Raw genomic sequence first — 26,650 nt, 5'->3', positions numbered from 1 at the left:
GTAGACAACGTTCGCAGTGACGGCGTGATAAAAAGGAACACAGTGTGCCGTTAAAGAGAATGAAATGATAGTGGTGTATGTAGGGCCCTCCTTTATTTCTCCTTTTTTACTTTACTGCCTCGTACAATAAACATTTAGTGCCCTGGGAAATAACTGGATGATGACACGGTCTGCCTGGTATTCCACAGAGTCGATGCTCAGTTTCGTTTTGGGCGTTTCTTCTTCTTCTTTGTTCTGGAAAATGGCAGTGCGTTTGAAGGATGTGCATGGTGTTTGAAGAGAAATGCCGCACTTCCCTGAGTGGCATTAAATATTTTAAGTGGCGTAGCCAGGGGCGGGAGTTTTGGGGGTTCAGCCTCCATCCCCCACCCCGAAAAATCTTACCCTTGATACTGTATTTGGAGAGGGACGTGAGGGTAGAATCTTCTTTCCTCACGTCAAGTCCCTACTGTGACTGTCCCTAGTTGTCCCTACTGTGACTGTCCCTGTTTGACCCTACTTGTGACTAGGGTTGCCACCAGGCCGGTATTATACCGGCACGGCCGGTTATTTGCTCACACCCTGCCGGTTCCCAGTAGGAGGGTGATACCGGCAGCCTTTTGCCGGTATTTGTGGCTCAACACCTTTTATAAGGGCTTTTACAGGGTTTTTCCATCAACATTCCACTACAGCTTGAATAAATCTGGACCACAGACCCAACTCCGCGCAGTCACCAGTTGTTTCGTTAGTTACTCATTATTATTATTATTATTATTATTATTATTATTATTATTACACAGAGGAACACGTTTCCTCGTATTGTCTTGAGCTCTCTCTCTCTCTCTCGTTTTCTGTGTGTGCTCTTCCACCCCTGACCCACTTCCCTTTCCTGCGATCCTTCCTCCTTTCCCTCTAATCCACCTCCTCTCCCTCAGCCGGTATTTTTCCCTACGAAAGGTGGCAACCCTACTCGTGACACAAATTTCGGTAATTGTCGGACTAATTGTCATACTAACGAGGTAGATTTACACGGCGGATGAAACGGTTCCCAAGAAAAACGGTAATAACGCGAGCGTGTCAGATCATGGGGGGTTCACTGTTCACAACGGTTCACTGTACTCGTAAATTCCTGTTACGTTGCTGTAACACATAAGCTCGCGCATCTCCATTTTAGGCAGTGTCATACTTTTTACAATCCAGCAATGCTATTACAATATTTCACTTTCTTACCTCTGGCTCCAGTGTCTCGAACTTGAGGTCAACGTCCTTCGCGAACAAGAGATGTTTTGTTGTTCCCGGTGTTTTCGAGTGCCTTCTCCAGCTGTGTTAGATACCATCAATTTTTATATATGCCTTTTTTAGGACAGTACCGTAAAACCGTTTAATTTTGCGATCTCAGTCTCGGGCACGGGCACATATTCTCGAGGCATTAAATTTAACAAATTCCGAACGATCGAGAATTTGTGACTTGATCGGTGATAAGCTCGGAATTGCTTGCATCAGATAACACCAGCACTGAAGGCGCTTGTTTGTGTGAAAAAATAAATAAAAGAAGTAAAAATAAAATGAACATGCCAGTGCAACAAATTAGTTCGACTGTTTACCAGTAGGAACCAGAAGTGGAGGTTCGCTATAGCAGTAGGGTTTCCGAATTGTCGATTCTCGACAGGAATTTTTGCACACCCTTAAAATTCACAAATTTCTCGATCACGCAAAATTCACAAAAATTAGTGCCTGTGGACACTAAGGGTTTCACAATGTTTAAAAACACTTCAATATATATCAATTTACAATATATAATCTATATATAATTCAATACATTCAATATATAATCAATTTACCCTTGCTGCATGAATTCCGTACGCCCCATGAGAGGAGGACCGACCGCCACTGACACTGCACCTTGGTCCTTGTGAAGGAGGAGACAAAGTACATCAACACATTCTTCCCCGAAGCATTCGGCGTATATACCAACCTCCTTCCGATTTGCAGAGAGTTCTAAGCTACAGGCTTCCACTATGTCATAATGCCACGTCCCGCAGTCCTCATTTTCTATGCGAGAATAGTCTGGGCCACTTGCTGTCACAGCTGCAAGATTACAGACATTGATAAGGAAGAAGATACAAAAGATGTCATCTTAAAATAGCCACACCGTCGCTGAATTTAACGGAGTTCTGACACTCGATAATGTACAGCTCACGTTGAATACTACGCTCTTTAAAAAAATTTCGCCCCCGTAGAACGCCCTTGGCCGACCGCCATCCCAAGTGACATCGTTGTGCCCCTGATTGGTTTTTAAAAAAAAATGAATGAATGGGGAGTTTTATCACCAGGGGCGATACTCTACCCCCCTGCTGGTGGTGATGTGGGGAATGAAATGATGAGCCCCTTCACAGTAATGACCACAATTGAACCTCTGTATGCAATAAGGGGATAAGTCGAAAAATCCCAAAAAGAGAAAAGGGGCCTGATCTGATTGTCCGTCCCATTGACACACATGCATTTCCCGTTTTTTTACCACGCTGTAGCGGGCCAACAAATCGCAATAAGGTCCTAAGTTTTCATTGGCAGGTGCATACTGGTATGTAGATGTCATTGGAGCAAAAATAGTAAAAAGAGGATAAGTCGACTTATCCCCTTATTGCATACAGAGGTTCAATTAGTCTGATGAAAGGTAATGATGATGTCACATTTGATAAAGTTACACAATGGTGAGGGTATGAAATACCCCTGCAACACAGGAAATTCAATGCCATTTCCATGGAGCTACACAACGAAAAAAAAAAAAAAAGTAATTTGCAAATGACAGCAATGTTGATCAGCAAAGTATTACTAGAGTATGCCTCCATTTGTTTTGTTTTTTTGCCTTATTTCAAAAGCTATTTTTAAAACACAGTACCAATTTTAAGCCATAGCTGCGATATACAGGCTCAAAGCAAGGTTAACAGATAAAGATTGGGTTGTAAAGAACAGATAAGGGTTGTCCTTCGCTAATGGTGCGAAGTAGTCTTTTTTTTTTAAGGTAAAACAAAAAGCTAAACAGAAAGAAACACGCATAAACGTGTACCAGCCGATAACTTCTAACACATTTTTTTTTTCTTCTTCTTATCAGTGTTGGACATTGCTGTTCCTATCTGACGTGTGTTACTGCACCCATGCCATCACGAGCGCATACGCTCCGTACCAGAGCAAAAGCAAATGAGTTCCACAAAAAACTCATTCTATCAGAGAATGTAATTTTTTCATGTGATGCGATCCATATGTTCCCGTGTGCCACCGAACGAATTACATTCCCCGTAAATGTCATTCGCTGAAAATGACATTCTATTTATTGTACGTACGTCAAATTTATATATTTCCAAGATTTATATTATATATATTGTTTATTTATTTATTTATTTTTAAATTTATATACAGTCAAACTCCTCTACAACGAAACTCAGGGGACAGCAAAAAAAATTTGCAGTAAAGGTATTTTCGTTAAAAAGGATGTCCATTATTGGACCTATAGGGCTTCAGCGGGACTGCAAAAAAATTTGCTGTACTGGTATTTTCGTTAAAAAGGTGTTCGCTATAAAGGAGTTTGGCTGTATTATATATTTCCAAATTTATATATTTTATATATTTATAATTTTAATATTTCCCATATGTCAGGGGTATAAGAGCTGAGAATACGGTACGTAGAAGAGACGAGCATTGCCTTGTGGTGCCGATCTCGGTAGAAAAACGGACCACCAGCGCCCCGTGTTCCCGCGCACCTCTTCCTTGGGCGGGACGTAGCACTTGGAACATCCCTCGCAGGGGCGGACGAGTCCCAACCTTGCAATCGTGGCCCGGGGTTTTTCCTACGCGTCAGATCCAAAGGTTGCAATATATATTACGGCGCTCGGCACCCCAGTGAGAGATAAGAAAGCACGTAAGGAAGCGTAATAATGCTTCCCCGCATACACACAGAGAATATAGCGAGAATGCAAGAGAACAGAAGAGGAACGCGGCCGCTACCTTTATTGCCTGGAAGAAGTACGCGGCCCTCGCTTTCAGCATGCCAAAGTACCAGTACCTAGATGCGCAGACAGATAAACAAACCAAGTGATATGATAACCTCCAAGGCCGACAGAAGAGTTATACGTTCATGCAACAAGTTACGTTTACGGCAATTTCTTATGGGGGTTGCGCGTCCTTTTCTTGTCTAGCAGAAATGCCGTCTTCATCTTCCTCGAAAACTGACAGCGTAAATGGGGCTGATATCAGACTAGCCCCTTTTCCATATTTTTGCTTAGGTTAGTGCGGGTAACACTGACCGTTCCCAGATCCGTACAGTTACTCGCGCTTACAGGATCTGCCACCTTGCGAATGTTATTGAGTACACCTTCACACCACAATCGGGGGCTGACGAATGTCGGCAGAGAAACTAAAACTTAGTTTGCGGACGGTGCTGCAGATATAAACTCATCCACGCGCTGTAATAACTAGAGCCTGAAGTTTTCGGGAAATATTTTTCTCTAAATTCTGGGGGTAAAAATCGGGTAAATAAATGTGTGCACTAAATTCGTGCGAATTCGGGTGAAAAAACTTCCATTACGCTAAAATCGGGGAGGAATCGGGCTCAGTTATTCAAACTAACTGTAGCGGTTTGGTACAAATGGTGATGTAACTGCATTTTTCTGCCAAACAAGTAAGTTGGTGCATCCCTACAGACATCCCAGAGAGGGCAATTTGCCGGGTAAAAATCGGGTTTCACCCTAAAGAGGCAACCTTCAGATCGGGGTGAAAAATTCGGGGCAGAATCGGGTAAAACCCTAAAACTTCAGGCTCTAGTAATAAGTCATCCCTCTTGTAATAAAGCCAGTCGATCACTCTGCTTGTTAGCTAGAAACTTTCAGGACGCTCCCCCAAACGTAGAAGAAACGCTGTAATTCACACTCGTGCATCCAGTGCTTGAATATGCCGGCGTATCGTAGCACACCACTTCACTAGTCCTAACAAGTAAAATTGAAAAAGTTCGAAACAATGCTGCAGATACGTGTGATGGTGAAGGTGTCACTCAGATGAAGGCCAAGCTAGGTTGGGATCTGCTCTCTGATCTCAGTAAAAAATTTCCGATTAAATTTTTTGTTACGGTATCCACTACGACCAGACTGCTTTAAATCCTTCACGGTCCATTTCTCCACCTATACGTATGTGTCTTCTAGAGTGGCTCACACCTAAGAAGGACAGCAAATATGTCTGCTGAACAGATATCTTTAAATACTCAGTCTGTAAGCCCAACATTAAACTATTCCTTAATAGGAATTGTGCCACACTAGCGTATAGTGCCATTAATATTTTGTTTTCAATTACTATTAGTATGTTTATTATGTATTAGTACCGTTTATTAGTATAGCATCAAGTGCATGTGATGTACTTGCAGGATGTTATTCGTATTTGCTTTGTAATCGCTCTCTACTGTAATGCCTTTCGGTGCTGTAGGTCTTTTAATAAATAAATAAATAAATAGCTGCTCATCTTACTTTGGAACAAGTAGGTCAGCATCTCTGAACACGCCGTGCTCCAGCTTAGCCACTGCATACACTTCCTTTGGTTTTTCTGGCTTTTCCAATTTTTCCACATCAGTCGCAGGTTCCTCTGCAGATGCAGGATCAAGCTGCAGACACATACGCTTTATTTTAGTGGTCTGACTCAAAGTAGTGCAGCTACCCATTTGCAGGTTATGCAGAGTGAAAGTTTTGCTGCCTGCATTAACACAGTCCAACAGGCTCAAACTGAAGATAAACAAAATGTTGTCGCACGCTTTCTTACGATGCTCAAAGTCACCGTGAAAAATATTTCCATTCAATTTGCAGTCAATTATCTATAATTCAATTTTATAATCAGCACTTTCCCTGCTCCGGTGTCACTATCAGTAACTTCTGTAATTGCTGTTGCTGAAGGCTATAAAAACTTGGAAACTTTAGAAGAGAACTTGTTGTCAGTACCATTAAATACCTCAAGAGACATAGACGCAATAATTTTCCTGCAAATTAGTGCAACATTGAACAAAAAAATTTAGGTAGAGATTTAACGATAGTTTGGTTACCGTGACACGAAGCACATCTAGTTGATCCACCTGTTCTCTCACTACAGCCATCGCCGATTCCGCAATCCACCTAAAAGTAAAATAGAGTAAAGTTAACCCGACTGGACCCCCAACTATGTCGTTGTGGGCCCCCTACCCCCTACTCCCCTATCATTCTGGGCCATAGAATGCATTTCCACCAGGACAGCACAAAGGAGGAATGAATAACTTTGACTTCATGAGACGGATTAAGAACGAGGCTCTCTTTCAGGTATAATTGCTATTGGCCCGTCAAAAGCGTCAGCCCACAACTTAGTGGGCCGCACTCTCATTGGCTGACAGCTATACGCAGTCAGAGCACGCTTACGATTCCTTACAACTTCCCAGCATTACGTTTTAAGTAGAGTAATACGCTTTTCAGTATGACTTCTTGGACAAAGTAATAACCTGGCATCTGTCATTCCAGTTTGCCAAAAGAGCGACCTTGACAGCGTGTTTGTTTTTCCTGAAGGTATGACGCCAATGGGATACATCTTGCATGCAGTTGCCTGAAATATTAAAATAATGTCAACAATATCAGGAGTGGCACTGTAGCAGCATTGCAATCGGGCTTACATAATCTTCTCTGCTCATGAGCCCCGTCACTGCCTGCAACGTTGAGTGTAGGAGACATCACGTACGTTAAAGGGCCGAGAACTACGTTTATTTATTTATTTATACACCCGTACCTCGTGTAATGTGCCATCTCCTCCTGCAATAACTACAGCATCTGTGCTTTCCATAACTTCCATCAGGCCCTTTGCTTGACCTTGATATTCAGTCTGCAATTAAGGGTTTCGTTTAATTCCATTTGAAATCATTGAACTATTACATAACTTTACTCGAAAATGAAGAAAACATCAATTAATCCTACGTGGAAACCACAAAGGTTAAATGGTGGTGGTGCAATGTTTTACCTGAAAGTAGCTGACTTTGATTCCAGCTAAGTGAAACAGGGGAGCGGCATATTTTTCGTATTGTATTTTTCCCTTCCTGAAAGTTCAGAAACAAACGTGTGTGGCCCCGTGACTGCTTCAAGTATGATGCGTAGACGCTTAGCTTGCAGAAATATTAGAAATACTGGAACTGTGACCCCCTTTCTCATGCAGAGGTATCTTCATATTTGTTTGTTTAAGAAATATTACCCGTCTTTCGCAGTTGGATTCACGATCACCGTGACATGCCTCGGTTTCAGTCCCGTTGGTAAAGTCCTCTCACCGTATACCTTCATTGCATGTGGTTAGAAAAAAAAAAGTTTGTTTGTTTATCAAGAAAAATAACGAAAAGATGAACGGGCGATCGATCAAACTATGTGTTGGTGGTTTTATTCACCTTTGCTTCTTCGCAGAAAGCTCGCATTAACAAGTTGGTCCTGAAAAGTAGCGCTGCATCAGTATTTCTTTACGAGACCAGTAATTTGATGATTAATATGGCGCATACCTGTGCCTTTCATTTAAATACGATGCTCCGTAGGCTATGAGGCAGCCTGCAAAAGTAGACTTTTTCCAATGGTTCCGCAGAGTCTTTAGTATTTTCATAAGACGGGCCATCGTCACCAAAGTTACAGAACAAACACTTCTCACATAAACTGTATTGACAAAGATCCCTACATGCACAACTGTACACAAGGAAAAGCAACTTCAAACAAGAACTCCCAGTACATATCGAAAACTCAGTCACGAGTTCACAGTTCACATATCATTTTCGGTTTTCTGCAGCCATCTTGAAGCACATGGTTGGCGGCCTACATTAGTAATGTCTGCAAGATTAGTCATATCTGACGAAACCACGAACCAAACAAGAATGTTGACGTTTATCGCGTTTATCCCGATTTCAGCGCGCCACAGAGGGCTGTGGTCTTCGAAAATTATCGTCCTCAACATCCTCAAAACAAAAAGGAAATGCAAGGACGAGATTTTCTAGCACTATTTCGTCATCCAAAAGTTTATCAAATTCAGGTGGATCACTCCGGAACACAAACGAGATATTGTGGCCATCCAGCCTCTGATAGAATGCCAAAGTTTTGTGTCTAGACGAGATGGTCTGCGCCTCTGTTTCTTCCATGTCCAATACGGGGGTTAGACGTGTCACCGCTGGTGCCAGCAGACGAGTGATCCGAGGGATTGTACTCCGAAACTTCCGAAACACAACTCCATCTTGCTTCATCGTCGAGCTCTCCATGGTAAAAAGAACTATGAACGTAGTAGATGAATGGTGCTACAGCTCTATCGTCGTGATCCGATAGGCAACATAGTTTGCACGTATCTCACAAAGCGTACGTGAGTTATCATCATGATGCTACAGACAAAAAAAAAAGACAAAGAAAGAAACATCCAGATAATGTAGACGGTAAGATTAGTGCATCGCCTCTCTATTGTTGTCCGTCGGATTTTTTGTGGCATTATTGTCTGCCTCGGACATACGATAAAAACAAAGTAGAGGTAAGTGACAAAACGGACGGTAGAGTCAATGTAGTCAAAGTATCTTACGACTCACGCGTATGCCGTAATTTCTATCGGCACTTCTCATCAAAATTGCCCACAGTCCCCACGTACGGCACAGTGAGCATGCCGAAGCGGAAACCGAAACTGAACTAACTTGCGTGTGCGAGCAGAAGCTCGCTGACTTCTGCAACGAACGTCTGTGTCATGCGGATGATTTTTAGCTTCTTTCAAGCCTTACCAATCACATTACGGAAGGCTAACGCGACGACTTTGCACACAGCACTTTGAAGGCATTTTGATCCACGGAATGGGGGGGGGGGGGGGGACATCTAAATAGAAATTCCGAAGCTACCTTTTATGCGGCCAATGCAGACAAACGTGAAACCGAAACTGGAAAGTTAGCGGTGACGTCGCAAAGCTGGAAGAGGACGGGTCTTCTTAATACAGTACCCCCATTTGTCCTTAGTAACTACAGGAACACGGCACACTCGTCCTTTGGTGAGAAATCCATTGCAGTTCTCTGTGAAGCATGTCAACATTTTTATTTTGAAACACGGAGATTCCGACAGCAACCAGCTCATGACAGTAGTGACAACCGCGGCTTACTAGTTAGCAACAATGGAAGCAACGTTGCTCCTTCACTGAAATCGCCACGTTACTGACTTGTGGGCACTATTTAGAAAATGTGATAAATGCTTTCCGACACGGAATCAGCATTCCAGTTTCCTGGTCCGCTTTCTGAGTAACAACAAGACTTATTTACATAGTTTACAATTGGTATGCGTCTGGTGCTTCGTAAACTTAGCTAGCCAATAAGACATAAATAAACAGAAATGCTAATTACCAATTCTAAAACTGTTTTAAGCTGTTCTTGTACTGGAAAAACAGTCTGTAGGACAGTCTGTTCGAAGTATGGGGATCAGACCATTTGCTTTGATGGCAAATACCACAGACGCAATGGCAAGCTACGTCCAGGGCCTCCTTAACTGCGGCAATAATTTACGGAATGCATCTAATAAAAAATAAATAACTTGACAAGGCAAATGTACATTTTACCAATAACTTTCAGATAATCTGTGCATATAAGCCTAGCCTTCCAATAACGCACACGGGGACGATATTTAACTGAGCGTTTATATTTTTATGCAAATGAGATGTAATGTTTATGCGTATAAAGAATGTAAACGATAAAATGTTCAATAAATTTCAAGATGCCTGTTACGCAATAGCCTTTTGATTATGCGATTCCAGGTGAAGACATCTAATGGTTGCACACGTCTGGCAGTGATACGAAATCTGCTAAGAACGACGAAATCAATCAAGAGGCTAGCAAGAAGGGGAACATGAATTTACGTTATAACCGTTGTGACGCAATAAACGGGTTCGCTAAAAGCGGACTTCGTAATGAGCGGAATCGTCGTAACTGACCATCGAATTACGATCAGAGCATGACTGCTGCCAAAGTCCCGACGGCACATGTACACTATTCAACACACACGACTTTCAACGGACGGGACTGCACATTCCTTGCCAGTCCTGAGGTTGACATAACTCATGATATTTGTGTTTAAACTGAAACAGTGCGGCGATGATAGGCATTCTAGGCTGGATTGGCCCGAGATAAGAACCAAACTTTCATGGGTTCCTTCTTGCCCTTCATGGCGACTGGGCCACGGAAGTCAAACTTGAATTCGGGGTCATAGTTCTGAGACTGCTGGAGACATCTGGAAGCAAAGAGGAGTCATCCTTAAAATGCCCTAGGGGAAGCTCGGCTGTAACAAACCTGTATGCCTCCTCTGACACGTTGATGTGTCCCTTCTCGCCTGTTGTTTCAGTTCTGCTCGTTAAGTTCACCGTGTTCCCGAAGAGACAGTAGCGGGGCATCCTTTTACCGATGACTCCGGTGACTACCTCTCCGGAGTGAATGCCAATTGTAACTTGCTGCAAGAAAAAGTAACAGAAATGGTAACCAGAGCCACCCCGAGGCGAGCCTCCGCCTTGGGCACGATTACGTGAAGCCCCCCCCCCTTTTTTTTTTTTTCTAGAGGCTCTGTAAAAAAAGGAATAAAAAAGAATCAAAGGCTCACATGCAAAAACCGAGCTCCAAATTCTCTTGATTCCCGTTTTATTGTCTAACCTAGCTCCCGGAACCTGCCGTCCGGTGCCTGCCCCTCTCGCCTCACCCCGCCCTGCGGGACGGCTCTGACGGTAACCCATATCGTGGTGATTACGTGTTTTGACTACAAGGGGCGTGCAGATGTCGTAGCCATGATGCACCACCGGCCACCAGCAAGCGTCTAAGCATAACTTTTAAAAATCCGTAACAGTTGCAAAGCAAGCTACAAGTTGATATCACGCACAATACTTACCACACTTTCAGTTTCACTCATCTTGACTTGTTTGGAAAGGTCCATAATGTCCAAAGCCAGACGACCAATACAGCGGGCGTGGCTTTCACACGGTTCTGGCAATCCACTCACAGCCATGTACTTGTCCCCGATGGTTTCGACCTTGAAATATCATTGATCAGCAACGTTTCGTAGACACTGCGGCATCTGTACCTTGTAGACATCGGGGTTCTTCTTAGGATCCGTGAGGACGTCGAAAGTGGTGTAGATATCGTTGAGAAGCTTGACGATCTTCATGGCTCCCTTGGAGTCGGAATGTCTGGCGCAGTAAGCGCTGAAGCCCACGATGCCGCTGAAGAGGATGGTGACGCAGTCGTACTTCTTGGCTGCTACTGGACGGTGGTGGCGTAGTTCGTTGGCTACTGATGGTGGAAGGATCGAGTACAGAAGTCTGCGAGAGAATCGTTCCTTTTGACACTACCGTCTAGAGGAATAATTAATTGATACGAAATTGTTATTGAAGATAAGATCGTTGGATGAATGACTATAGCGATAGTTCCTGCGGGGCTTGTGGTAGTACTGAAAGTAAACACAAAATAGTATACACAGTTCTGAACACTTTTTTTTTTCGTATTGTTTACGTCACTACAGACGCAGAAGTCACGATCCTCATCGTTCCGTACAGACTGTGGGGGGAGCACATGTTCACGATGTTATCGAGAGCGATAAGATTGTGCGTGGACTTCCGGCACACGCCCCCGTGTTCTTCTCTTTGGTGTTTAAGCTGCGAGACAGTCACGGGACGTGCTAGTCTGGTCTGGGGCGTGCTAGGTGGTCGACGTTGTGCAGTGCTCACGATGTAAGTGAATAAATCACTCTCCTTGTTTCTCTTGTTCAATTGCTGTGTCAGTGTTCTTCGGGGTGACGGCGGGTCGAATACGGAACCACCCCGGGTTTGTGGGCCGATGTTCCCACAAAATTGGCGCCCAACGTGGGGCAAGAAGAACACCTTACAGAATCGTAAGGTGTCGATAATCCTAGTACTATGGAAATAGTACTGTGGAAGGTATTAAAAGTGTGAACAGTTAACATCAGGTCTGATACTCTTGGTAGTGGTACACAACAGAATAATCATATAGCCATCGATAAGTACCGCGGTTTGCAGTGGCCGAACACCAATCTGTCAACGCTCATAAAGCTATCGAAAGTTTTTCAGTTTTTCGAAAGTTTTTCCAGCACCGCGAAGCATCCATGGCTATGAGCGTTACGTGGACAGAGGATAGCAGAAACACGTGGAAGATAGAGGGCGTTAGTATGCGCCATGTGGGGACACTGGGAACTGTGTCAACATCCGTCTGGAAAAAATGCCGGCAAACCCAAGGAAAACTTCAGACAGCGCAGCGGGTGATGGGAAGTGAACCCGCACAACCTCGCAGTCTTCAGCAAGCTGCCTTGCAACTATCGAAAGCGTTATTACACTGTGCTACGGATAGCCTTTACAGCATCGGTCATGTTATGGGTGACCGATGAGTTATAGACATTGAAAATCACCTGTCTGTTTTCTTCTTCTCGTCCTCCAGCTCCCGATATGTCTGTTGGAGCTTGTCCGTGAGGATCTCCAGGTTCTTGGTCAGCTTGTACTCGGCCTCAAATTGTTCGGACAGTAAGACGAGGTCTCTGGTAGCGTCGTGTAGCGGGATGTCGCTGAGGTAGAGACCTCGACGGTTCAGGTCGTCCAGGTTGAGGACGCTTGGAGAGCAGAGGAAAAGCATGAGGTCCGTCTCCGGGACGTACTGCATCTGACCCTTGAGACGCATTCTGTGGTCCATCAAAGCAGCACAAGGGGAGGGTTGCAATCATGGAGGAATAAGAAGGAAGGAAGGAAGAGGGGAGAGGTTAGTCGCAGTTATGAGGAGCTACTACTCCGCATTCATTTGCTGTGGCTGGAGGCAGTAGCCACTGAAACACGTCCATCACTGGGACACTGGTGACAGACACGGTCAAAGAGTCACAGTCAATGACGAGAAACCAAGTCCGTGTTTGTCAGGAATGTCTATGTCTATGTTTGTCAGGAATGTCTATGGCAAAACGTTCGGATGCTGGATTGTTCCATAGGGCCCTAAAAAAACTTTAAGGTTTAGTGGGCCGGTGGTGATCTTGCGCAAAGCTAATCGTAAAACAGGACCTTGTCCGTTCATATGCAGCGCAGCGTGTCGGAGAGTGTGCTCAGTGTCCGCTAGTGTGACACAGGTGACACCAACAAGTGAAGCTGAAATCTGGGGTATAGCCATGCCCCATGCGGTGACACCGTTAGATTTCCGGTTTCGGTTTTACGCTTGCCTCTAGCCCAGTTTAGGGGTGCCTTCGTAATTCCTGGGTGGATGTACCCGTAGCGTGTCAAAATGGCGTGCGCAAAGTCTCACCGGCCTTTCCTGAAAACCGAATCCTCGTTTGTGGATCGAGGTACCTACATGTACCCACCTCGTGTGTTCCTTCCCGTTCTCGATGACTTGCGATCCTCTCGTGCGAAGGACGTAGACTGTGTTGATATGGGAGAGGATGTTGTCGAAGGTGAAATCCATGTGCGGACGCACCAGTTCCATGAAATCGGTGATCTTACTGTTCTCCTGAGTTAAGGTGGGCAGCACTCGAGTGACGGACGTACCTGCGAAGCGTTTAGCACACACGGAAATCTCATGTGTACAGCATAAATGGAACGTTTCTATGCCACACATATAGCCATGCTGATACACTACCAAGGGTTCGATTTCGGGAGGGGGTTTGAACCCACTAGCCCCCCCCCCCCGCCCCCCACCTGGCTACGCCACTGGCTCGTGGCGACGTCTGGTGGGAAATAATCCCCAATTTGTCAAGCAGCAGTGATATATGTTCCCGACTGGCTTGCTGCTCATGACGACTACGTAGCCGACAGTAGCCGACTTCTTTTGTTTTAGACTCAATGTTATGCGCATGCAATGTAGTTTTGCCGCCGTGCTTGACGAGCAATCAGCAGTTGGTGGCTACTTCGACACAATGTTGCCCGTAATTTTCACTTTTTGATTTTCTAAAAAAAAAAAAAACTATAAGCGCAATTGGGACGGAAGAGTACTGAGGCCCCTCATGCTATCGAATAGATAAGTTTTCTGAGATTGGCGCCCTACTGCTTTACAGTATCTTTAAAAAGATTGATCGAAGGTCACGTGATCTATCCTGGACTCGCCTGCTTGCATGACGACAAGGTTTCTGTCGAACATGACGTGGAATGGAAAGGCGCGGCAGAAAGTGGCCGGACTGATCTTCTTCTCCATGGAGAGGACGTCGAAAAATTCTTCCAGTTCGGGCTCCGGTGTCCTAACTCCTTTCTCACGGATGACGAACTGTACGTGGTCCAGGCCGTCTTCTTTACCCAACACCTGCTCCACTTCTACCTCGGTGTGATGCAACTTGCTGGCAACGGCCTACGAGAGATGAGCTTTCTGATAAACATGAAGTGGATAGAAACAATGTTTAGGAGGAGCTAAACTACACGTTGGAGGAAAAAAATTATATTTTAAGAAAATGTCAGTTAAGTTATAACAAAAGGTTGTCATGTGGTTATCACCTGCAGGTCAACTCCGCTCGTGATTGGCTCAGGGAGGCGCATAACCCTTCCGAGTCACAACATAGTGCACCCGCATCCTTAGAACTGTTGCTTGTGCACAGCGTTTGCGCGCAAAACACCTGTCGGATGTTACGTACTGAGAGCACATCTGCATGCTCTTAAAGGAAACACGTAGAATAGTCGCGCAAAAAATAAAAAATAATAATAAAAAGAAACACGCCGATCGGCCTTATCCCGTCCACCACCTTCCGATATGCCCTATTAGTATGCCCCAGAGCCGTCTGGTTTGCCCTACTTTCAATGTGTGGACTACATTCTATGTACATGTACACCACTGTGGCTTCACCTTTTGATGCATAATGTAAAAACCCCGAGACTAGGGAACACGAAGGGACAGACACAACACGAAGTTCCCTTCGTGTTCCCTAGTTTCGAGGTTTTTACATTATGCATCATCTTCACCAGCTCGCTTGCTTCCTAGCCATTTTTTCATTGTTCACCTTTTGAGTTATCTGGGAGTATGTCGTGAACTAATTATTGCGCATGACTACTGCCACTGCGCAAAACAGTTTCCAAAAAACGTCCGGAGCCAGAGTAAGCAGCCATCGGGCGTGCCCGATCTTCTCGCGTGACGTCACCAGTCCTACGTGGGGAGTAGTAGCACTCATCGGCCATCGAAAAATGGTCGGCTACGGCTATGCTGCTTCAGCCACGCTAGACTTCGACAAGGGGCAACTGATCGGCCTTTTCATCGGTACCAAAGGCGAAAGGCGACTTCTCCCCTTCTCACTTACACGCTCCTTGAAAGAGTGGACAAAACTCTCTCTCTCACTTTCGCGCGCGCGCGCGCGTGCGCGCTAGCAGTCCGGCTGCGCTCGTCGTTCCTTCACAATAATAATAATAATAGTACCATGACGCTACACGTAAGGTTTGTTTGCGAAGTTCGTGTAATTTTTTGCACGCCCAACACGCTACAAGAAAAATAGAAATACAGCGAAAAAAAAACTTATTTCACTGCCCCTTTAAAGCTCGAATCGGCGATCATAATGGCTTGGCCAAGCGGTGTCACTGTGGCGGCAGCTGGGTGAACGGCAGATGCGCGCGGCACAAGTACGTCCAAAATCAAGCAATGACCTTGAGGGGGAGCCGTAGCTCTTGATAACGGTATTAAACGGCGTTGCACCGACGCCACCATAGCTCAGTGGCTAGAGCACTGGTCTTGTAAACCAGGGGTCGTGAGTTCGATCCTCACTGGTGGCTATGAAATTATATTTTGCGACACTTTTATATTTTTCACTACGTTATTATTTCATAGTCGACAGAACGCTCGGCGGCGCTTTTTTTTCTGAGAACTGAGAGGATGGCGGCTAGGCGGTGAAGATTCATAGTGCAAGAAAACCCTGAGCTTGAGTGTGTGTGTCGTCTTTACGTGTCTTCAAGCTCAAGGTTTTCTTGCACTATGACTTCAGAATTATGTCATGCTTGTGCCTCCGAGAATATTTATGTTGGCATGCTTGGGTAGCATCTGCATATAGCGCATGTTTCAACATGGTGAACTGAGATTCTCATTGTGTTCTTTTCTTCGCCTCACTGTCTGGGTTGGAGGATGTATAGATGCCGTATTGTTCTTCTCTCACTCGACCTTCTTTGTGTGAAGGTACGCAAAACGATAGGGAATTGGTGAACACAGTCAGCTGCTCTGCGTGTGTAAATAGAATATCGGGAATCCTACGATGCGAAATTTAAGCGCGCTTATGAAATTGATTGACACCAGACACGCAATATAGGCAAGAAAAAAAAGCAAACGCGCCACCATAGCTCAGTGGCTAGAGCACTGGTCTTGTAAACCAGGGGTCGTGAGTTCAATCCTCACTGGTGGCTTAAAGGTTCGAAACCTTACTTTTTGTTTGAAACGTCTTGTTTCATACTTATGTTGGAACACGTGAAACCAAAATACTAATCTGAGGTCGTTTACCCACGTATCAACGGTCGCATGAAACATCCATTGCGCGAATACTTCCGTTGTTTAGCAACTTAGAGTCGTGTGGCATGCACGAGTTCAAAAGAGACTTTGTACCTTCAAGTTTGAATTTCACATCTTATAAAACTTAGGACGAAAACCATTCTCGTGATGGGTACGCGCATTCTTTGATGTCCGTCTCGATGCTGAACAAAACATACCGTCCGTCATCGTTTTTTATTATTTTTTTTATGTTGGCGCGCGCTCCAAACGACACGCGGCGGCACGTTTCGCTAGACCGAGATTTCAAATAAACGTTGCCATTGGTCATCGTACGGGAGCTCGTGGCGAATCACAGGGAAGTCACGCATTTATCGCGCGGTATGGAATAACGAAACGTATGGAGGATAATTCAGCATCGAGAATAGGCTTCAAGCCCCTGATCACAGCTTCCCCAGCCCCATTACTGCTGATTACTGTGGTGACAGGTGTGACAGGTAAACATGTGCGCTGCCGGCTACACTACCATCGGCGCACAGGTGTGCTAATGACCTTGACGATGCCGATGACGATAGGTTCGAGTCCCTCCCTTTCCGAGTAGTAGTGAAGGATAAAGGCCCCGTCTTCTGGACGTTCAGTGCACCGGAAGGACGGGGCGCGCATTCCAGGATAGATTGTGGCCAGGTGGTCGTGTAGCGCGTCGAGGTTCTGCAGGAAGTCCCTGGGCGTCGCCCCCAGGACCTGTGGCCACAAACATAAAATCGCTATCGTATCCAAACGCAACCACGTACGAAGAAGGCAACCATTCACCTGCAAGATCTTGTCGTATCCCGATTCCTGACAGAAATCGAAGAACATGCGGCCAAACATCTCCAAAATGTCTTCAGCCGGTGTCTCTGCGCGAGGTAAAAATGTGCGAGTCAACAAGAGTACATATGCCATAGCTGTCATGTCAGCGGTATTTTTGACCACCAGATGGCGCTGGCTGTGTTGATGGTATTCCGAGAACAAAGTTGCTGAGGAGGTTTACTTGTCGAGGGAAGTTGGACGATAACATGTAAACGTACATCGAAGCTTGATTGTACAAGCTGATCTCTTTCCCTTTGATGCAGTATATTTCTACGGGGTATGTAGTGACAGCTGTATCCTTACTCAGGACTTTCTCGGCCGCTAAGACGAGACTGTAGGTGACCTCGTCGTCGTACACCAGACGTACCAGGAACTGGCCTTCCATCTCGATCTCCGCCTCGCGCCTGTACACACAAATACGCACCCATTAATAAAGAACACACAGACACAAGCAGGTGCTACTAGGCACCCTCCAGTGATCGCAAGTGTGCATGGATGGATTGTTAGCTGTTGCTAGCATTACAGGGATGGCCATTATACGGCAGGTCCGGTGTTATTGTTTCAATGAGAACAACGGCTGTGGGCCCCGAAACCCCATACGCTGGTATACTTTCAAGATGCGTACACATTAGTCTCGTAGTGCGTATTTCGATGTTGACAGCTAGATATTTCAAATGTTTTGATTTTTTGCTTTTGCTCCTAAAGTTCTTTTTTTTCTTTTTCAGAATCTATCAGCACTAACACACTCTAAAAACTGAACTTCACCGCATAGCAGGCTCTGCGCCAGCCAATTGCCACGAATGATACTGTTATCGCTTCTGATTCGATGAGAGAGAGGGGCGTACGCCTTTTTGTGTCAATTATCACACATCGAAATTGACACAAAAAGGCGTACGCCCCCTAACTCTCCTCGAATCAGAAGCGATAACACTATCATTCGTGGCAATTGGCTGGCGCAGAGCGCGCTATGCGGTAAAGTTCAGTTTTTAGAGTGTAAATTGAAGTTCTTCTCAAACTGGCTAATACCTTGTCAGTTCCCCCGACAAGACTTGTACTGACCAGAAGCACTCGCTAAAGCCGCAACAAAGCCCACTTCCAGAAGGCCGGGACGGGTCACCATCCAGGAAGTTGTCGGTTATTTTTGCGCAGCTTATGAATAAAGAAAGGGGTTCTCCAAGCATTCAATTAAGGGAGAGCAACAATATCGAAAATGACACGGCGGCGAATGCACAACGCCATTCACGTTTAACGAGGTTGGGCTCCACACACAGTGCTGTCGTTGTCACGCCTCTCCAGGAACGCGGCCGCATGCGGGGCATCGTCCAAGTGAAGCAATCGCACTTCACACACAGTTTACATGTGTTCACACGATAAGGCTATGCGATAAGAACGCTTTAATCGGTTTAATTGTTCTACTCGCGTTTTTTCTAGTAATATGAAGAAATAACAAAGACGGTTAAGAGCATCAGCTGTTTACTATATACATTAAAAACAAGACTTTCGTGCAGTAGGCTGAACTTCTTCAGGTTTGAGGACCTGTTACAAGTGGTGAAGGATACACTCTTAAAAATGAACTTCACCGCATAGCACGCTCCTAGCCAACCATAACCTCGAATGATATCGTTATCTGCCCTGATTTGTTGAAAACGGGAGGCGTACGCCTTTTCTGTGACAATTATGAACAGCATAAGTGTCACAGAAAAGGCGTACGCCTCCCGTTTTCAACAAATCACGGCAGATAACGATATCATTCGAGATTATGGTTGGCTAGGAGCGTGCTATGCGGTGAAGTTCATTTTTAAGAGTGTATATCGAAAACCATTCACATGGTACAAGAGAAAAGGGTGAGGGTGAAGAGAAATACAAACGCGATACAAATATCAACAAAAAAAATGAAAATGAAAAACAAAACGCAATCAGTAGGAGGTGGCTCGACAAGGTCAGACAGACCTGAAGAAGTGCAGCCTACTGCACGAAAGTCTTGTTTTTAATGTATATAGTAAACAGCTGATGCTCTTAACCGTCTTTGTTATTTTTGATTCTGCATCGCCGGAAACTTGCACATTGTTTTTCTTCACGTTCTAATATGAAGAAAGTTTAAGACAGAAGAAATGTCATCAAAGTTCTTTTACTGCGCACGTTTTTACCGTTTATTCAGCCATAGCGTCATTTTTAGTTTACACAATGGCACATTGTTACTACTTTAATACCACCTTTCCGGCACCGTATTTTTAATCATTCTGTATCCGTTTTATCGTGGCACCGTATTTTTAATTCCCATATCACTTTCGCAGGGCTGATTTTTAGAATTCCTTAATCCCACCAATAGGACACCAGTGTTCGCACCGTACATACGGCATTTGTTGTGCAATGTTTTTAACCCCTCATGTCATCCTTAGATGTCAAAATTTTAAAACCCTTTCACGTCCAATGAGCTTCAGCCATTCGTGTAATAAAAGTGGTATCGCAAATTGAATATTCACAGTAACTTCCTTTACACTTTTCAGCGTGCAAAAGGGACGTTTTGCAAATACACTCCTTTATTTTTAGTTCTCAACCTCCTCCTGTATGACTCAACTGAATCATGTAATAACTGTGTTGGAAAAAGTGCTATACGAGAAAACCCATTAGAAACAGCTTCAAACAGAATACATCCATATGAAATGGTCTTTCGTGTATAGAATACGTCATCGAAGAGTATTTCAGAAACTCCCTTCTATAGGCTATATGATGTGAAATCCACACCACAAAGGTGTGCGTCATAGGACACGACATTTACGCCCGAAAGGTGTTTAAAAAATACAAACAAGACTATACTGTATACGTCATTGTTTAGAAGCCGTACTTCATATTCTAATCTTTTGTGCACACCCAGCTTCGTGATTATACGATTAAATATACGAAATGCGAAGAACAGTTACACAAGATCAATTGGAAGTCGGTGATAATTATTTTAAAAAACAATGCCGTATAGTGCACTTTATTTGAAGAAAGAAGGAAGTCACTGAAAAGGTTAGCCAGCTGTAGGACCCAAGATGTGGGTTCGTGTCCTACAGCTATGGCTAACCTTTTCAGTGACCCCCTTCTTTCATCGTTAATTTCTTAGGCGCTTGAGGCTTGTATGTATGTATTTGTCCTTCTTATGTGTTCCAGCCTCATAACATCAATTCCCATCATGCACTTTATTTGCACTATTCAATCTGAATCCTAGCACACACATGTTCTTTACCTCTGCAGCAACCATTAAGTACAACGGTCGATCAAATAAAACAGTAAAACTTATTCAGTCGAGTTAGAATCGTTACGACGCGACCTCTTCAGAGATCCATTATACTGTTACATTGAGCTGAGCCTTACTTGATCTCCTCCCATGTCTCGGCGCCGAACTTCCTGAGCACCAACAGCTCTAGGGCGTGGTTTACGAAGCCGTACTGCCACAGAGAACAACACTTGTCAGGACATTTAAAACACATTAAACGAAGTGCACCAGATGGAACATGGCGAAAAGAGTATCTGCAAAATACACCAAACAGTGTCGAAAGGAACAGCTTTGATTATTAGTGTTCTTTCCAAGTATATAGCTCACGAGCAACTGATCAGAAATAGTAAACTGGAAAAAAAAAACGCGTAGAAGTAGTATAACAAGATGGTCGTCACGGAATTCGTTTCGAGAGCTGCATATTTCGTCCTCGGACTTGTAAACGGATGAACTTCCAACTAATCCAACTTCATAAAAAAAAAAAAAAAAAAGGGATAAACGTACCCCACCCCAAGCTCCACCTGTAACATCTGTAAACAAAAAAGTGAAAATGAAAAGAATACAAGAGTATCTGCACTTCTGAGCTAAGAATTATCTTTGCTGCTCACTTTACTGTCCAACCTAGCTCCCCTGGTAAAGGTGGACGGGGCGGCCGCCCCTCTCCCCCCCTCCCCTTCTCCGTCGTCGGAACAGCTCTGCTTCAGATTCCCACGTACGATGTCGTTGTATCCGTCGCATGGTGGCCGTTATCGCTATCGCTGTATTACTACAATATCGCTATTAAGGCACTCCACAGTAGCTTAGCACATAGTTTTTTTTTTAAGTTCTGTGTTAGCGCCGCGAAGCAACTGTGGCTATGAGCGGCGTACAGATGTGGACAGATGGAGAGAGGACATCAGGAAGGAGTGGGGGACAGGGGTATAGTTAGTACGCGTCCTGTGCCGACTTCAGGGGGAACTTGTTGCCGATATTCGTCCGAAAAGTCCGCCGGAAAACCCAGGGAAAACCTCAAACAGCACAGTCGGTGCCGGGATTCAAACCCGTGTCACCTCCCAGTCACAGAGCAAGCTGCTTTCATGCTTGTGCAGCTTTTTCGGCAGTTTGCACACGTTTCCACAACACACACGTGACCGATTGCGTCGGCTGAATGAGGCTGGTGCAGATGACGTCACGCGCAGCCTTTGAACGCCTTTGTGCCACGTGACTTGGGAAAACGTGGGGATGCGTCACAGGCGTCATACTGCAGGTCGAATGAGCCAACAGCGTGTGTTTTTACAATATAGGCCCGTAATTGAATGCACACTGCAACAACTCACGGCATGCCCTGCTACAGTAACTCCGGTGCGGCAATATGTTTTCCCGAGTCACGTGACCAAACGTGACGTCACTGCACAAGCCTCATTAAGCGCCCTCACACTCTTAGAAATGAACTTCACCGCATAGCACGCTCCTAGCCAACCATAATCTCGAATGATATCGTTATCTGCCCTGATTTGTTGAAAACGGGAGGCGTACGCCTTTTTTGTGACAATTATGAACAGCATAAGTGTCACAAAAAGGCGTACGCCTCTCGTTTTCAACAAATCAGGGCAGATAACAATATCATTTGAGATGGTGGTTGGCTAGGAGCGTGCTATGCGGTGAAGTTCATTTTTAAGAGTGCAGCGACTGACGGGTGACACCGCTGGAAGCGATGAAATAAATTTGATGAGTACCGGTGAGTTGAAGGAGTAACGGTGAGGGAATGCTATAAATATAGAACGCTACGACACAAGTTGTGATATTTAGATGACGTGTAGCTAGTATACACGACGGACATGCACTTCCCTACATAATAAGAATGGAAACGTCCTGCGCTTCGATTAGTTACAACACTGTGCAGAAATTGATGTAGTATACTCTCGGGTTTCTCCCATAACGCTTCTCTGAACGCTTCAAATATTTCCTCCGAGCGTTGTCTGTTTTGCAGATGAGCTCCAATAATAGCGAAATGGTACTCAGGGTACTCGAGGGTGGTTTGACCGCGACAAGAAAGTGTAATTGTGCAAGTAGATAGTCTCGTCGATCACTAGAAGCTGACCTATTTCCTTTCTATAAGGGACACTGAATCACAAAAAGAATAAGACAACAAAAAAAACAAAAAAATAACAGACTAATCCTTATTTATTTATTTATGTATTTACCCTCAGGGCTTAGAGCATTGAAGAGGGGAGGAGCATAGGTTACAGTGTAAAGTAGCTATGACATAAATATTCATTAACAGTGCAGTTGTAAGTGAAAAACTATACAAGCCTACAAACAACGTGTATAAGTGATTTGGTATTATTAGCATGTTAATATATATATAGATGTAACAAAAGTATGACCGTGATATTAATTAACAACGACGTGAATTATTATTGCGAGTGAAGGTGATCATTTAAGGCCTTATAGGTGTCATCTTTGTCTCTGGAAACTCCGACAGCGTTTCATTAACGAGCATCAACCACATCTCTTCCCTTGCACTCGATTCACCCTGAGAAAATTATTGAGAGAAGCAGCTTGTTGGTTCTGTTAAATCTACTCCCAGTTATTATTATTATTATTGTTCGTTCTGTTTCGCGCACGTGAAATTTGGGAACCTCGTTCACGGGAGTACCTCCCCTTGACTATATAACATCAAATTTCTCCTCCCAGTTAATCTATTGCTGTAAGAACGCAACATTTTTACGAATGATGTTAGAATCAGGATCACACCCTTTCCAGCCCATTGAAAAGAGAGGGAATCAAAAAAGAGTACCATTGTCAGTGAACGGAAGCGGAAGGGTCCGTAGAAGAACCAGAAAACAGGGCTGGAAAAATGCTGCTTCACGGAGATTTGGGTGCAAAATTATAACTGGTCCGTCACTGTTTGGGTGCCGGATGTCAGCCTCCCCGCCATCGTTTGCGACGTCACAGTATTGATTGCGAAGCGCGCGATCCCGCGTGGCCGCCGAGGGAAACACAGGGTATATGGGGTGCAAAACGAGGGGTCACTATATCACAGGCTGCCTTGTTTCGGGCTTTTATTTATCTCATTTATTCCTCGGTATTTAAGACATAATTTAAGTGAAAACAAGCGGTCACTATCACTATATCATTGTAATAATCATCACTATAATCGAATATCACCATCACTAATAGCGGTCACTATCATCGAATACACATGAAAACGAGCGGTCACTATCACAAGCTGGGTTGTTTCTCGCTTTTATTTATTTATTTATTCATTTATTCCACCTGTTCAAGACCTAATTTAAGCAATGTCTGATTGCAAAGGTTTGAAATAACACTTGGCATTTCTTACACTGGCTGCCGTTCTCGTTGTACGTATTATTAGAATATCTTTTGCGATAAGCCCGCGCAAATGTTCGCATTACAAAGTGTAATTGGGCTACAAATGCAAGTTCACTCTAGAAAAGGGAGCAAGTTTAGTCCTTTTGCCACAGCCATTACGCCATTCCCGGGGTCTAAATACCTGGAAGTGTATGCGAAGTTTAGGAACTACTTGCTGTTCTGGGGAGTAAATCTTATGGTCAGGGAACTAAAATTGGCTTGAGGTTGCTCCGTAATTTAGTCTTTCTTCTTCTTCTTTCTTTCTTTTTTTTTTCCTTAGAGAGCTCAAATACGGTGTCAAAACCACATCGACCCAGTGTGCCGCCTCCTGTAACTGACTTACGATAAAATTACGATAAAGTGAGGAGGGGTGACAGAGAAGAGAGAGAGAGAAAAAAAAAACAGTATTGCTGACACTATTCCGCTCTGAAGATCTTGCAACAAAGTTCGAGATTTTTGTTTCGTGTACTCCCGAGCACAGTCCTGACCAACAGAAAACTTAAAAAATAGTGTCGCGAAAGCTTAAATTTCGTTTATTACGCTCTAGAAATACCTCATGCGAAAGCAGTCGCGAAAAATCGAGATTTTTGTTCCTGTTAACGCCGAGAAGCAGCTGCGGTTATGAGCGGTGTACAGACATGGTCAGATGGAGAGAAAACAGCAAGAAGGTGTTGGGGACAGGGGCCTTAGTATGTGTCCTGGGCAGACTTCAGGGAGAACTGTGCCGACATGCGTCTCGAAAGTGTGCCGGAAAACCCAGGGAAAACCTCGGACAGTAGAGCCGGTGCTGGGGAGTCGAACCCGCGTCACCTCTCCGTCTCGGCGAGGAGACTTAAGATTACACCGACAGCAATGGAAACTGGGGCGTACACACCCACCCATTGTCCGGACCACACAACACGTACGGTCCTTCTTTCTGACGAAATAATCAAAGACAGCTTCCTGAAAGGTGATCACACCACGTTCACACCCCGCAAACCTTTCTTTTTTTTCCTTACACTGCCATTAACATCACAATTGTCAATCAGTTACAAAAAAAAAAAGAGAAAAAGAAAGAAGAAAACCAATCTAAATACGAGGCACAAGCCTCGAGGCAGCCGGTGTGGTCACACCTCTTTGAGAGGTGAGCACTGAATCGTCCTTCCTGACCTGCCTTCAACATTAAACTGACGGCGAAGGAAACACAGAAGCAAGCCACCCCCCACACGGCTGACCCTCTTTTTCTGTAAGACGTGTCAGAAAGGCCGTCACACCCTAATCAAAGTCAAACTCACGAGGAACCCCGAATTACAAATGGACACGGCCATCGGCTCGGCAGCAGCGGCACTGTGTACTCAACGTTGAAGCATGAATCGTAGATACCCTCATCTTTAAGGCTTTATCTTCGACAAGCGTAAACTTTCTGGGTGATAGGTACGTGATCACGCAAACCCGCACACATCTTCCTTGCGTCTCTTTTTGTTTTGTTCCCGAAAGCTTCCTTTTGTTCGATGTCTCTTTGTTCAGCATATACGGGTACCTTGTTTCTCTGTCGAACTTAATGAGAAGATGTCTTTAAATAGCCCATTCTGGCAACGCGGTTTTCATTCAGCGGATGAGATGAACGATGGCTGGAAAGGCTGACGAAAAAATGAAAAATGAAATTGTGGGTGGCGTGGCAAAGAATGTTCCGTCACTGTGAAACACCGAGGGGGTGGCTCTTCGGTTTGTCGACGCAGTTCGCTGCATGAAGTCAGCCCAAGACGCACATTTTATTACGAAAATCGAGTTTCAGTTTCACGAAGCAAAGGTAGATATAAGTGGTCTACAGATGCGACCAGACGGAGGAAGAGGGACAGCAGAAGGGAGTGGGAGTTAATATGCCTCCTGGGCCGACTTCAGGAGGAACTGTGCAGGCATCCGTGTGAAAAGACTTGCCGGAAAACCCGGACAGATGTTCCCCTGGTATCACACTCTTTCTTGTCACACTGTCCATCACAGTTGCTAAGAAAGATCCTTTTACCCTTTTTGGTTCTTTCACGGAGGATTGGCATTTGTCAGCAGCTAAACAACGTCATTAAATATAGCGCGGTCAGTCACTCGAACAACCTCGTCAGCTCCTCTCACTTAGCCATAGCACCGGTCACGGTCACGGTATTCGGGAAATGAATTCCACAGAGAGGAACATATCCCACTTCCCCGTCCAGAGGTTTCAATACACGCGACTCGCGGCATAACAAGCAGAAGGTTAAGGGCGGGCGAAAGTTGCCAAGGTCAATTAGATACTCCACACGCAGAGCAACAACTTCCAAATCGGTTTCCAATCTGAGTCACGCTTATAGTTGAGGAAAAATAGAAGCTGTTCAGGATTAGCGCTGGTGCATTGCTGGTTACATGGAGGTTCCTCCCGTGCCTCAGATATTTGAGGAAGATAGTGAGCTGCCGGTGCATCATGGCGTTACGTTAACGCCGGGCTTTTTGCCGCACAATGTGCCATGGCCCAGCAAGTTCTTCTCTTTCTTTTTTTTTTTAATGAGCAACTTGACGCCATTATGGAAGGCAGATCGCTCATTATCAGCGGGTGCGTTTTTTTATTCAGCTCTGGCAACTCCGAGTTACTTTTAGCCGGCGAAAAATAGCCAGAGTTGCCAGAGTAGCGGAAATGACGTCATAACTCTGCCGTGAAAGTTAGCCAGAGTAGCCAGGGAGTGACAAGGGTAGCCGTCGCTCTGACGTCACACACAAGATAGCAGACGACGATGCGTCGTCTGCTAGCAACCGAC

The 26,650-nt window shown here is 44.8% G+C and overlaps 2 protein-coding genes and 2 non-coding genes across 6 annotated transcripts in view; 2 read left to right on the top strand and 2 right to left on the bottom strand.

Annotated features, from left to right (window-relative positions):
- Nucleotides 1-74: 74 nt before the first annotated feature.
- Nucleotides 75-8,288, bottom strand: LOC135394992 (acylglycerol kinase, mitochondrial-like). The gene is made up of 15 exons (XM_064626139.1): nucleotides 7,514-8,288; nucleotides 7,406-7,445; nucleotides 7,219-7,298; nucleotides 6,991-7,066; nucleotides 6,763-6,855; nucleotides 6,650-6,682; nucleotides 6,482-6,582; nucleotides 6,056-6,125; nucleotides 5,490-5,623; nucleotides 3,982-4,039; nucleotides 3,680-3,824; nucleotides 1,955-2,067; nucleotides 1,821-1,888; nucleotides 1,210-1,300; nucleotides 75-234 (listed from the first exon to the last, which is right to left on the bottom strand). Exons 1-15 carry the CDS (start codon nucleotides 7,621-7,623, stop codon nucleotides 112-114), a joined length of 1,335 nt encoding a protein of 444 aa, XP_064482209.1. The 5' UTR covers nucleotides 7,624-8,288; the 3' UTR covers nucleotides 75-111.
- A 756-nt stretch (nucleotides 8,289-9,044) lies between these two features.
- The window catches only part of LOC135394988 (guanylate cyclase soluble subunit beta-1-like), a 201,593-nt gene continuing 183,987 nt past the window's right edge, over nucleotides 9,045-26,650 (bottom strand). Inside the window, exons 1-12 of one of the 3 annotated variants that reach the window (XM_064626132.1) lie at nucleotides 23,314-23,444; nucleotides 20,633-20,706; nucleotides 17,579-17,679; nucleotides 17,237-17,322; nucleotides 16,979-17,167; nucleotides 14,086-14,323; nucleotides 13,347-13,530; nucleotides 12,417-12,683; nucleotides 11,079-11,316; nucleotides 10,887-11,027; nucleotides 10,301-10,458; nucleotides 9,045-10,241 (exon numbers count right to left, since the gene is read on the bottom strand). In XM_064626132.1, coding sequence (XP_064482202.1) covers nucleotides 10,118-10,241; nucleotides 10,301-10,458; nucleotides 10,887-11,027; nucleotides 11,079-11,316; nucleotides 12,417-12,683; nucleotides 13,347-13,530; nucleotides 14,086-14,323; nucleotides 16,979-17,167; nucleotides 17,237-17,322; nucleotides 17,579-17,679; nucleotides 20,633-20,706; nucleotides 23,314-23,316 — 1,803 coding nt within the window. In that variant the 5' untranslated portion in view covers nucleotides 23,317-23,444 and the 3' untranslated portion in view covers nucleotides 9,045-10,117. Of the gene's footprint in view, nucleotides 10,242-10,300; nucleotides 10,459-10,886; nucleotides 11,028-11,078; nucleotides 11,317-12,416; nucleotides 12,684-13,346; nucleotides 13,531-14,085; nucleotides 14,324-16,978; nucleotides 17,168-17,236; nucleotides 17,323-17,578; nucleotides 17,680-20,632; nucleotides 20,707-23,313; nucleotides 23,445-26,650 lie in introns of those variants that run through there. The other 2 variants (XM_064626131.1, XM_064626133.1) reach the window with 2 other exon arrangements.
- Nucleotides 15,654-15,726, top strand: Trnat-ugu (transfer RNA threonine (anticodon UGU)). Its single transcript has one exon. It is a non-coding gene; the product is annotated as a tRNA-Thr (tRNA).
- Trnat-ugu (transfer RNA threonine (anticodon UGU)) lies at nucleotides 16,275-16,347 on the top strand. The gene has a single exon. It is a non-coding gene; the product is annotated as a tRNA-Thr (tRNA).

Source organism: Ornithodoros turicata, chromosome 5, assembly GCF_037126465.1.
Source record: "Ornithodoros turicata isolate Travis chromosome 5, ASM3712646v1, whole genome shotgun sequence".
Taxonomy (NCBI): domain Eukaryota; kingdom Metazoa; phylum Arthropoda; class Arachnida; order Ixodida; family Argasidae; genus Ornithodoros; species Ornithodoros turicata.
Note: the sequence above shows the minus strand (reverse complement) of the source record. Positions and strands in the feature narration are given on the sequence as shown.